A 13,726-nucleotide genomic window follows, 5' to 3' on the forward strand; every position below is an offset into this window, starting at 1 on the left:
CTGGGGTCGTTTGACCCCAGCACTCTTTCCTGCCATGGCGGGGGGTTGGACTTGATGATCTGCTCAGGTCGCTTCCGACCCTACCAACTATGAAACTATGAAATATATAAAAAGATTACCAAAGATTTTTTACAACATCCATCCAACATAAAAAGAAGAAATGGAACCAATTTCTACAGGAACAACTTTCCCAGCCACTAAGCAACCAGCAGAGAAACAAGAGCAATACTGTACACCATTCCAACTTCATACCCAAGGAAGCTGAAGTAACCAATCAACTCCCAAATATCACTCTCTCCATGTACACCCTTACCAAAGCTGAAAATTCTGTCCTCTCTAAAAGGCCTTAATTTCTGTCCAGAAAAATACCCTAATAAGATACTACAATGAAGAACTAGAAGAATTTTTCTCGACACCTCTGTCTCAGCGAATATTTCCACAACCAAAATTAATCCACTGTCAACAAGACTTCATCCTGTGACAATATCAAGGAATAGATTAACACCAAAAAATCCAAAGAAACCATCAGATTGGACACCTCACAGTGGATGAAAGTCAAACCTTGACCGCTATATTGACTGCTCCAGGGAAAGAATGAACAATGAAATAATCAACAAACACCACTACAACAACTTCTCACTTTCAGAGAGAAGGGCCATAGAATCTAAGAACCAGCCACCAAATAGTAATAAAACCAGCAGATAAAGGAGGAGCCATGAGTGACTGGTGCCTCCTGAATCTGGGGGGGCACCTGCAGAAGCCACCGACAGCAGCGGCCCTGTCGCGCGGGAGGGGCACCAGCCCTGCCAACAGCGTTGGTGTCAGCCATCAGGGGGGCATGTGCACCCCCACGCACCCCTTACCAGTTGCCTATGGGAAGAACTATAGTTATCTTTAACTATGAAGACTACATAAAAGCAGCCAAGAGACAACTCTGATACCACCTACTATGAAAAATGGGGGAAGAGCCAACTCCTCTTTTCACCTTAAACTAAAAACCACCATCACATCATGTCCATCTGAACTACAAGAAAAACTACAGAACTGGGATCCTCCGCCACTAACTAACCCTAGGACTTTTTACACACTCCCTAAAATCCATAAACAAGAAAAACCCAGGCAGACCAACCATGGAACCCTAACTGAGGAAATATCGGCTTTCATCAAATCCATCCTAAAACCTCATCACCCAAAGAGCGAGTTTTGTCCAAGACACAACAGACTTTCTACAAAAACTTAAAAAACATAGATCACTTTCCCAGCAATACCCTCCGAGCGACCATGAATGTTACCAGCTTATATACCAAAATCCCATACCAGGATGACTTCCAAGCCTGCCTCGCGTATCTACAAGCACAAGATTACACCTCAAAGAATACAGACCTAAAAGATATTACTGAACTTACACACTTCATCCTCACATACAACACTTCACTTTCAATAACCAACAATTCCTCCAGGCCATGGGCACAGGTGTGGGCACCAAAATGCTCTTCCAGTAAGCCAACCTTTTAATGGCCCACCTGGAAGAATTCCTCAAGAACTGCACCATCAAACTCATGCCATACCTAAGATATATAGATGACATCTTCATCATTTAGACCAAACACCTGAAGTCTCTGATTGAATTCCATCACAAATTCAATAACCATCACCCCTCCATCAGACTGTCTCTTGAATACTCCAGCAACTTTTCCTTTTTAGACACTATGAACAACATCCAGAATGGCAAAATACAAGCCAGCATATACAAGAAACCCATGGCCCAATATACATAGCTACACAGAACCAACAATCACCCTAAACCAGGGGCGGGAAATTATTTTGGGCAGAGGGCTGCTTACCCAGCTTTGGCAAGCTGTCGAGGGCCACATGGGTAGCCCCGCCCCTGGAGCTGAGCGTGGGGAAACGCAGCCCCTCCCGCACAATGTGGCCAGTGCTCCCTGCTGCAGCCTGCGCGTGGCTGTCCTGAGCAGGCACAGGCAGCCCCAGGCGGTCTGCGAGCGGCTGCAGTGCGGGGTGCCGACCATGGGGTGGGAGAGGGGTCACTTTTCCCCGCGCTCAGCACCAGCTTGTAACCCGCCCAGACTGCCAGCCTGGGCCCCGCACTGGCTCTGGGCTTACCCATCAGGGCTGCACTGTAGCAGGAGCAGCTGCAGCACACCCCCCCTGCCCCCACTTGCCACATAGCAGTGTTTGCTGCTGCTGCTGCCACCCGCCTGGAGCTCCCACGCTGGGCAGCACAGGAGCAGTGGTGGCAGACTCACCGCAGCCTACTGCGGCATGAGCTCCAGGTGGGCAGCAGCAGCAAACACTGCTCAGGACAGCCCCGCACAGGCTGCGAGCAGCTGCAGCAGGGAGCACCGACCACGGGGCACAGAAGGGGCCGTTTTTCTCTGTGCTCAGCATCAGCTTGTCCCTTGCCCTTCCCACCCCCTTGCCCTTCTTACCTGAGATTCCCATACCAGAAGAGCCACATGGTACCAGGCCAGAAGCCCCTCCTGGGGCTTCTGGCTGGGTGGGGCTGGGGGGGCCCGGGAAGGCCCTGCTGTTGTAGGAGCCTGCCGGGGCTTCCCCTAGGTCCTACTGCCCCTGGCTCCTGTCATTTTTGACAGTAACCAAGGACAGATAGATATTAACTTTCTAAATTTTTTAGGGGCCCCGTGGGCTGGATAGAATGGCCTAGTGGGCCAGATCCAGCCCATGGGCCATATTTTGCCCACCCCCGCCCTAAACACACCATGAAAGCTGTAATATATAGCCAAGCCTTCCGATACCACCAAATCTGCACTGAGAATACCCACTCACAAACCTCAGAAATCTCAAAAAGGCTTTCATCCACCAACCACACTCCTCTAGAGAGAGATCATAATTTTGAAAGGGCCACCAAGATACCATCTGAAGAACTGCTGCAGTACAAAAAGAAAATCCCCACGAATTACACATCATTGGTGACATACCATTCTTCCCGGGAACCTATATGGAAAATCCTCAAACAACTGCAAGCCATACTACAAGATGCCTCAATTCTCGAAGAGATCTTTCAAGAACCATCCATTCTAGCCTTTAAACAAGCACCCAATCTCACCAACCTCATCACTAGAAGCAAACTTCCTATGACCCAAAGCACACCAGATGGATCCAGACCATGCCAGAACAAGCAATGTAAAACCTGCCCAACACATTTCTACCACTCCTACAATAACTGCACCCCATCACAGAACCATCATCATTCCTGGACCCTACACCTGCACCTCCAGAACTATAATACAATCTCATCCAGTGCACTAAATGCCCTCATGGAAAATATGTAGACACCAAACAATAACTGTACCAGAATGAATGCACACCAAAAATCTATCAAAGACAAAAACACCCAGTTACCTGTAGGTGCACACTTCTCACAAGATAACCACTCTCTCTCCAATCTCTCAGTTCTAATCCTCAAAAGGAATTTACAAAACACCTTTTGTAGATGAACCTACAAACTTCATTTCATAAATCTACTGGATACAAAAAATCATGGACTAAATACAGACATTGGATTTACGGCACATTATAACCTGCCTGCCATCTGATAACCCCAGGTAACCTGTCTGCATTTTACCAGCTACGTTCTATCACCAGTTCTATATTCCTCCTGCCCCTCCCTGTCTCTCACCTACTGCCTCCCATTCCTTCAGATCCTCACTGCCATGTATTTGCATTTTCACAGACTGTTTTTGCATATTGGCTTCTATTCTACCTAGGAGAGCACACAAACACCAACAGACTCTCCCTATCCCTGAAGAAGGGTGTTTGTGCCTGAAAGCTTGCAAAGAACAAATTTTTCCAAGTATTTAGTTGGTCTAATAAAAGATATCACATCTACCCAAAGAACTACTCTAAGCAAGGCACTCATCTGTTGTCATATCACTTCCTCCACTCTATCAAAAATGTCCATCCACTTGTCATCTTCCCACAAACACTTGCACGTTTTTCCATGAAGCCATGAAAAGTAGACATCTAAATCTGTTTCTATGGAACTAGAACACTTACAGAAATTACAGAAATCTATGGGTATAGTAATAACAGCAGTTATAACATAGCTTACTTCATCATGTATCAACCTTACCTGATGCGAGAGACATTCTGGGTGCTGAGCTATATGCTTGACTCCTGAATAATCCTCACTCCTAGAACTGCTTCTTTTCTGAGTGACATGTTCTACTTGCTGTTTAATCATATCACTGGTAACATATAACAGTGCACAATCCAGGAGAGCTTCAAAGAATTCAAGAAAAACCAACTAGAGTGAAACAAAGAAAGAAAATATTTAATCTCTGAACACGGTTAAAGTCTAGCTGATCAAAATGACTAAATCCTGTTTTCAGATTAGCAGGTTATACAATATTTCACATTATATAAACTAAATGAAAATACTATAATGCATTATCTGCCTGGCTAAGTTTTCACTACTCCTGATATCAAAGCTCAAGAATCTCCCTCTCCCTAACGGGCTGCAAGATAACTAGTATTGTCATTTGGCTCACATAGGTTTTGGCTGACCATGAATCATTGCATACAATGCTGCTACATCATAGCAATGGCCAGGTAATGGATTCTTCTCTTTACTTGGATAATAAATGCACTTGTTTCAGCCATACTATCAAATACAAATATTAAAAGATAAGCTCAGTTACATTATTTGTAAGAGATTTCTACTATGTGAAAACTAATTTTTAGATGTAAAATTTAGCCTCCTGGACAAAGCCTGAGGGAAATTTTTGTAGGGACTGATGGAATGGAATCAGAGGCTGGCTGTAAGGATGTAAGAAAGTCCTTCTGTACTTTAGCCTATGGGCTGGGAAATAGGCTCCTTCATTTCATGCCCCCTCTTCATGCATTCTGGGACCTGTACCCATGCAGATCTGGAGGCCCACAGCTGTCCTAAAGCCTCCAATATGTCCTGAATTGCTGAGACCTCCTCCCCCCTTTGCAGTTCCCCCCTTAGCAATTAATGGTTGCAAAGGGTCTTCCACTGTCGTGAATATCACTGTATGTTGTACTTTAAAAAAATATTCTCAGTACTTGCTGAACAACCCTAAGATTTAGAGAATGGACCCTGGAAGTCAGAAGGCCACAATAACAAGCACACCATGGAACAATAAGAAGTATATAAGCTCAAAAAACTATATGATGAAGAAGAAACAAAGATCTACTGTTTGCTGGCAGCTTCTAAAAATAACACCAAAGGTTTCTGTAGCAATTGCCTTTTCATGATCTGAAATAAGAATTAACGAATACTTCTTTCCTTTCATACCTCATGCTCCAAGTTGGTGTCATCTCTGTCACGTACAAAAGGATTTTCTTTTGCCAGTATATCCACAACTTTTGGAGAAGTTAATTGTTTGCTTAGAATATTTAAATCCTGTACATAAAACATATTATTAGGACCCAAGATATTTATAACACAGGCCTGTTCTGGCTTCCTTTTGAAATCAGTATCAAAATTTCAGTAGATTTCAGGGGAAGCAAAACTTGGCCCCTCACAAGGTAATCCATAATATATACAAGGTGAATTGGTCCCCAGTTCCTCACTGGGAATTTTGCCATTGACGTCAGGGCTACACTCATACTCGCATAGTATGCTAAACAGAGACGTTAGGAACATTTATGGATTAGCTATGTTCACCATCAACCAATAACTTACAAGGGGACAAGGTCTGTGGGCTGGACCCAACCTGTGGACCAGCACTACACCACAGGTATGCAACATGCCTTGGTTGGGTCTGATCAGACTCAGGGGCAGCACCAGGGGGCAGATTGTGAGGCTCCATGGGCTGGATCCAGCCCAAGGGCCATATGCTTGACATCCTTGTACTAAGCCAACAAAGTGGGGTTTATTTGAATACATTTCCCACAGGAAAGCAGAGGAAACCTACCAGCAAGCAGCGCATGTCTCGAGAGGTAAGCTGACTGTGATTTTAAAAAAACCAACAGCAGCTGATCCAAGAACTCTTGATATAAAAGGAGCTCCTTCTAAAGGAATTCAATGTGCTTTCAATAAGCCCTGTAACAAGGACTGAGTCCCAGGTTGGACCATGGTGACCCTTAGTGGCCACGCAGCTCCTGCTGTGCTCTGGCTCCCTGGGTACTCACCCCTTTTTCCCTGCCTGCCATGCCTTGATGTAATTGGAAATAAGGGAGGCTGTCCCCAGACCCAAGATTGAGCCCCTGTACATCTCTTGCCCAGCAGCTCTCTCTCAGATCTGGGTCCCAAATCCTGTACCTTGAATGTTAAGTGAGCCCTCCTGGCTCATGCATGCCCTAGAGCACCATTACCTTAAGGCTATTTGTGCTCTCTGACCTCCCCTACAGCTATGCCCAGGCCTCACAAGTGTAACCCATTAATCATTTCAACAGGCACTTATGACCTGCACTAACTTATCCATGTGGTTGACCAGATTCTTTTTGGTATTGGTTGGTGGAACCGGAGCGTGCTCCGTCTACTCCATGCATTGACCTGGTATTGCAGTGCTTCCAGGACTGGTGCAAAAAAAAACAAAACAAAAAAAACTTAGCCCAAGTCCTATATCGGGCCTCCTTAGGCTTCTACACCCTTGTCAGGGCCTCAGCTTTTCTGGCCATCGCCCTTTTTCTCTAGCTGTACTCTTTAGCCCAGGCCCACCATGCTGGACCTGGCTTCTAGGCTCCAGCCTCCTGTCTCACCCTCTCAGGCTCTTGTCTCTTCTCCTCTTTGGACTGTGAGCCCCTGGCCCCAGCCTGTGCCCCTCTTTGGGCTGTGGCCTTAACCTTCTTGGCCTCAGGCTGACCCTCCTGTTTCTCTCCCTCAGGTTTTGGTCCTCTCAGCCACCACCAGCCTGGCAGAGCTCAAAGCTGCCACAAGCCTCAAACACTGCTGGGATCTCCTCCACCCCTGACAGTTCCAACCCAAACTGGTGGCTTAAATTATACCAAAAGATTAAGCCCTCCAGGTATAACACAAACTCCCCCCTACACATACTGGGCCTGAACATAAATCTCAGCTCGCTTTTAACCAAATCAAACCAAACCAAACCTCTCTTTTACACAGGGTCATATTCCCGCTTAAAGTATCAGTGCCTTTCTAGCAGTTCTCAAGAGCAGCGGTGGTGTCAGACGGGCACTCCCCTGTAGCATTCCTACTTGGGAGCTCTTTCTCCTGCAGCATCCAACTGCTGCCCTGGCTCAGGATGTGGGCTTATATTCCTCAAGCCCTGCCCCTTTTTGGTCAGCTGACTCTGCAGCCACACAGGGGTTTACATTCTGGGCCTAATGAATCAACTCCTTTGCTTTGCTGCTGCTTAACTGTCGTTTGCAGCTCTAGACTACTAAGCAGCCTAAATGTCTTCCACCTTCTCCTTATTGCCGGCAGCTGGTTACAAGTCTGCCTTTTCCTTAGCAGTTAGCCAGCTTACCCTGCTGCAGTTTTCTCTTAAAGTAACAAGAGTCTGCTGGCTCCCTGTTACAGCCCTAAATTCCAGAGCAGTTTAATCAAACTTAACATTAAAACATTTTATAAAATAACATTCAATAAAATATTTTTTAAATTCTGGATTTATGAATCTTGACCACAACAAATGTTACAGTTTAAACACAAGGATTAAAATGTTGAAATAATTTAATGGCCAAACAAAAACTGCTAGTAAAAATCATTATATAAATTCTAAAATATACTTGAAATTAACCTAAATTATCCAGAAACAGAAACAGAGATTTTGGAGTTCGATCCTACAAAAAGTTAATTATGTAAGGAACTTACTCAAAAGAAGTCATCCCTTTGAAATCAATGGGACATCTTAGGACAAGTAAATTCATTCACTAAAGTATTTGCAGGATCAAGCCCTTAGGAGAAACCATTTAAAATAGCTACTGCAAGCAGGATAAATAAGTGAACACTTAAAAACACAAATTAAAGCATGTAAAATGTGTTTACTTTCAACATCCAGAGGAAGTGTCTCATCTTCATTGTGGGTTCATGAGGGGGTCTAATGCTTGGTCTGCAAAAGGCTCCGTATATCTCCCAGCATTTATCAATGTAATTTATGGCAGAGGCAGTATGTTGCTGTTTGTGAAATAAAATGCCTGTAGAAGGGAAATGGAAGATGACAGAAGTTAAAATGTTGGTGGGTTTGGTTGTAGCTGTGTTGGTCTAAGGAAGGGGCGGGCAATTATTTCAGGCAGAGGGCTGCTTACTGAGTTTTGGCAAGCCATTAAGGGCCACATGACAGGCAGCCATGGGCAGTTAAATATTAATTTTCAAATTTTTTAGGGGCCCCATGAGCTGGATAGAATGTCCTGGTTGGGCCCATGGGCCACATTTTGCCCACTCCTGGTATAAGGACATAGGCAGACAAGGTTCTTAAAGTAGATGTGATATCTTTTATTAAACCAACATCTACCCTAAGAACTTTACTTGCTGAAGTTAAAATGTAGTTACTACACTAATGGTAATGAATTCTGTATAACAAAGAAAAGTGGTACTTACCTTGTACATGACAGGCATGTGGAATAATGTTCTTGGACATCATCTTTGAGAAACACTTGAATAGATATGGTCCTTTCTCACTAAAATTAAAACGAAGTGTTATATTACACTGTCAATCTGTACAAAAAAGTACTAGCAAAAATTGCCTGATTGGATGTTTATCCAGTAAAGTTATGTTATGCTATCCCACTGTGTAGCTCTGAGAGGACAAACTATGTTTATTAATCTCAAGAACAAAGTATTAGTTATCTTTTATATGTATTATACAGGTACTGGGTGGGATTTTCAAAAAATACCGACGTGCCCAAGGAAATGTCTACGCTATTATTTAAGGTCAACCCTCAGGATTACTCTTAACTAGCCTCAACTACATGAGCCACCCATTTCTGTCTATATTACCTATACTAGCACAACTGAACAGCAAACACAGCAGATGCCATGCTAGGATTCAGTCTGCCTATTACCAGTCTCTCCTGTGCTAAGCTCCGATCATAGGCAGTCAAGACAAGAAGTATGGTACAGACAGGCCAGAAGTCACATACCAACAGACTTCTTATACTAGGCTCTGCAGCACTTAAATGAACACACGGTGAGGGGAAGAGTAGTGCTACAGGGAAGTTCAGTGTCAGTTCTGATTCTCCAAAAAAACTTCTGAGGAGTGAGCTAAGGGGATGGTCAGAGGGTTTGGACTAGAGCACAGGTTTGAAAGTGGCTCTAGATAATGTCGCATAAGGTTTTACGGAAACTTAAATTGTATGTAAAATATAGCACTGCAAAATAAGTGCAGTTCCCAGCTGTAACTCAAAACAATTTTTGCAAAGCGTTCTGAGTTACAACGTTACCCCAGACCAAACAGAAGTTCAGTGTTGGTTCCAGGAGGGAGGGGAACCTAGCTGAGGGCTGGGAGCCTGCAGCCAGGTTCATATAGCAACGGCCAGGCCTCTCTGCCAGTGTCCATTATTTTCAGAAAGGGAGGGAGGAAAGGCAGCGGAAGCCCCATTCTTGGGGCTCTCCAGTCAGTGCTGAAAGATGGGGTGCATGAATTGGAGCCCCCCCCGCACCTTCAGAGGGAGCCCCAATACACCCACATCCCCACCCTCCAGGAGGGGCTAAAAAAACCCCCAGACTGAACTCCTTCCACTCCCTTTCCGAAAACATCAATAAGCTAGGAACTTCAGATTTTTTTCATTGGGGTCACTGTGTTTTTTTGGTGGTATTGATACATGTTGAAAGGTTTAATGTGATAAACCCTATAGACTGAAGTTACAGGGATAAATAGTATACAAAGGGTAAAGGCTTTACAATCAGAATTTCTAATTCTGAGCACATCCTTAACACTTTATTGGAATCCACACTCATTACTGCTTGAACTGCCAGATTTAATTGTACTGTTAAAAGTGATATGTTGTTCATTACTGCTTGCTTTTCTTTACTGGCCTACAGGCATACAGAACTTCTAAAACCTATTAAAATACAAATTTTCACAGTTGTCTCCTTTCCCCTGAACATATTTTGTATAAGGAAACAAATGCAAGTTTTTATGCAATTACACATTAAAAAGCATTACCAATTAGGCAAAAGCACTCCCCATACTGATGCTGTTGTTTAGGCTTTATCCTACTATTGCTTTACCAAAATCTGCACTCCACAAGCCTTGAGAGTAAGAATCTTTAGATTATTTGTAGAACTCTGTATTGCAAGCCCAAACACCACCGGTCAATATTAATTTGAAACAAACATGCTTGCCAAGGACACTCTGTAAACAAGTCAATACTAGTAGAAATCAGAAGGGGATTATTTCCTGCAAAATTCAGAATCAATCTACTCAGCAGGACTGTGAATAGGACATAACCACAAAAAGGAGAAAGAAAAAGAAGAAAAAGAAAGGACAGAAAAGGAAGAGGGGTCAGAAAAAGAAGAGGGGTCAAGGAAGTAAAAACAGTGATCATGCTCATCCTGAGACAGGCTACCCTCTAGTAATTACATAATAGCTGACTACTGAAACTCAAACAATTCACACTATAAAAAAAAGCAACTTACTCATGCTCTTTGTGATAGATATGAAATGCTAGATGAATAAGGTAAGACAAAAATGTTCTCAGCAGCAACGTCTCATATGGAGAATGCAACTCCTCAGGTGGTACGTTATCTCCTGAAACAGAAGGGAAAAAATGAAGGCAAGAATCCTTACTGTTGTCGCTAACTGAATCACTTTGATCTACAAATGCTAAAATTACATCATATATCCCTATGGCCCTCTCCCAGCATCCTATGATCTGCCATATTGATACAGCATCCTGAGAAGAAATACAGCAGAAGTGGCATTACTGCCAAACAAGCCAGCCAACAGGGAATCACCAGGATCATTAGAAAGGAAAAAACTTATTAATGCTCTTCTAGCCTTTGGCAAAGTCTGATCCTGCGGCTGGACCTGCCTGCATTTTTCTGTCTTTCCAGGAGCAGTTCTTGGAGATCTTCCCCGACACAGAAGCTGATACCGCTTTAATAAGGGACTGTGTGTGCATGTGTGCACACGCACGCATGTATACATGTTATTTTGGGTTTATTTTCACCTGAAAATATCAAAGCACTTAAGTAAATCTTATCATGCCTACTGGGGAAACTGAGGTAAGTAAGCAAAGTGCCCCTGAACAAGCCAATCTGAGAGCTGTGTAGAATTCACCTATCAGGCTCCCTGTCCTCTAGTCAAAGGATTAGAAGCTTTGATTAATCAACAACAATAAATAGGAATACAAACCATTCAGTATCCTATCCATATCAGCAAGGGTTATATTGCAATGATGAAACTGACAGTCCTTTAGAAGTCTCCAGAACTGGAGCTTAGTCATCAGGAAGGTGTTGTCAAGTGACTGATCACAGCCTAAACTGCTGTAAAAACTGTAGATTCTTCTCAGTTCTGAGATGTGTCTCAACACAGCATATTCTATCTGAATAAAACAATAAATGTAGGTGTTAGCTGTAGTCTATTCACATGGATATTGTTTCGACTAAACCCATCCTGACAAAATCTGTTATCAAAAACTGTTTTTTTGATGGTTCAGGATAAACAAATGTGTTTCACGAAGCCCCTGACACGTTACACCTATTGTGCAATTAAACGGTTACTTGCACAATAAATTATGGTGCGAGTTTCCATTGAGTGCTAAAAACTGTTGCTTGGTAGAAATAACATCTGCCAGGGACTTTGGTCAATTTACCAGTGGACAAACATCCAGTTCCCCAAAACAATACCAAATCTAACACACCAGATACCCTTTGGCAGTCACAGCACAGAAAGTCCAAACACAATAGATATGGAGCCTGAACTGCCTTTTGTCCCCACAGGTCAAGTACAAGAGACACTGGCAGGAAGTCCAGGGGAAACTTGAACTGATGCTGCACAAATTGTGTAAGATAGCTAGAGGCCTTCAATATCATTTGCTTTACAGAAGAACACAGAAGTCATGTAGAGTGAACAAAGTCGTATTGTACAAACACAGAATAAAAGGCAGGCCCTGCCCCCAGAATTTAATTTTTCAGAACTGTCTATCATAATTTGACTGGGCAAGTGGAATGTTATACTTCTTTGATGACACCTTGTAGAACGTGGGTGTGTCTACACCAGATGCAAATGTCACTGTAGTGATGAGCAACGTAGCATCAGCAGGCGTGAACCATGATGCCGATGCTACTGCGCAGTAGCAACAAGCTACGTGGGAAGCAGCATGAGATAAAATCCATGAAGCATTGGGACTGTGCAGTAACTGTGCAGTCCAGCACACATGTAGATGTCCACAAAGGTTCCCTACTGTCCCAAATCTTATGACATTTAATGCTTTTTCACTTGCACTGAAGTGTTCTGTTTTAACACTTTTTATGGGATGCTCAGCAAGAGGAATACTGCCTGTTTGGTATGTCCCTTCCTATATCTTGCTGTTGTTGGTTACCTTCTTCACACTTTCAGATCACAGGTGAATACAGGCTTATACATAAAATGCAAATAAAATCAAGTTACACAGAATGAAGAACAGCACCAGGCACACTGAAGAAAGCAGATGCAGGCTCTTACCTGTTTCATTTCCTCCTTTCTGTCATTCTCTGGAATCAAGTCCAGCAATGAAGATATATCTAGTTCGATGTTTGAGCCCAAAACAGAAGTATTTCCTTGGCCATCAGTTATACTGATGGTCTCTACCAAGTGAGCAAAAGTAACAATTAGCCTTGCTCCACTAAATACCTAGTGATATACAAATATAAAATAATATTCTCTATTCTCTCTGCTCCTTCTCACTGATTTCAAGAACAGAAGACCTAACTCAGTTGATGAAACAACTGTTTCACTGGACGAATCTTAACAGATACACATGAAGAAACATTAAGACATATGCACCTTATTAATGAAACATATCACACCAGGTTATTCTATTAAAGGCTATTCTTGTTAAATTTCCATACTGCAATGTTTCCAAATACACCTAGATTATAGATTTAGCAGCACATGGCAAGACTTTTCAAACAGTCTTCATTGTCAAGGATGAGAAGAAGCGTGGAAGCAAAGAACAAATAATTGATGGTGCCCTTTCTTGATGGTACAGCCAGTGGGAAAATGTTATTATACAGGTTTCCCTCACTTTATGCTGTACATGTGTTCTTGGAAAACGGTGCATAACTCAAATTTGCATAAAGGGAACACACTTTACAATGTAACAAATTGGGATACATTCCAAGACCTCGAATTTACTGACCCCCAGACCCATTTCTACCACTTTTACAAGATAATTTTGGTACTCACCAACAGCAGACAGTACACGCAAGCACAGGGCACTATCATAATCAGGATGGCAACTACAGAAACACGTGTTGCAGACAACGAGCGAGGAGCACAAGTTCACACAGGAGTAGATATTCTGGTGTGCCTCATTCCCACAATGCACAGCATAAAGTACTGACTGGGGGCTTCTACCACACTGATCACATAAGAGTGAATTTATCTCGCATATAATGAATTTTTAGTATAAAAAGGATTTATACAAAAAGGATTTATGCATGGAGCAAATTTTTATATAAAAAGGATTTATGCATAGAGCAAATTCACATACAGAACCCGCATAAAGCAAGGGAAACCTGTGTGTCCTTGTCAAGATTGACTGTTCTTAGCAGAAGATAGCTACTGATTTTAAAATTACAAGTTCATCTGGATAGAGTTTGTCCCAACCT

At 43.0% G+C, this 13,726-nt stretch overlaps 1 protein-coding gene across 2 annotated transcripts in view; it reads right to left on the bottom strand.

Moving 5' to 3' along the window:
- Positions 1–13,726, bottom strand: part of LOC109314840 (radial spoke head 10 homolog B2-like) — a 43,641-nt gene that overhangs the window by 18,304 nt on the left and 11,611 nt on the right. For both annotated transcript variants that reach the window (XM_019542174.1, XM_019542173.1), the window contains exons 10-16: positions 12,579–12,700; positions 11,268–11,457; positions 10,550–10,661; positions 8,510–8,589; positions 7,958–8,106; positions 5,303–5,410; positions 4,115–4,288 (exon numbers count right to left, since the gene is read on the bottom strand). In XM_019542174.1, coding sequence (XP_019397719.1) covers positions 4,115–4,288; positions 5,303–5,410; positions 7,958–8,106; positions 8,510–8,589; positions 10,550–10,661; positions 11,268–11,457; positions 12,579–12,700 — 935 coding nt within the window. The remainder of the gene's footprint in view (positions 1–4,114; positions 4,289–5,302; positions 5,411–7,957; positions 8,107–8,509; positions 8,590–10,549; positions 10,662–11,267; positions 11,458–12,578; positions 12,701–13,726) is intronic.

Source organism: Crocodylus porosus, unplaced genomic scaffold (genome assembly GCF_001723895.1).
Source record: "Crocodylus porosus isolate Cpor-Errol unplaced genomic scaffold, CroPor_comp1, whole genome shotgun sequence".
Taxonomy (NCBI): domain Eukaryota; kingdom Metazoa; phylum Chordata; order Crocodylia; family Crocodylidae; genus Crocodylus; species Crocodylus porosus.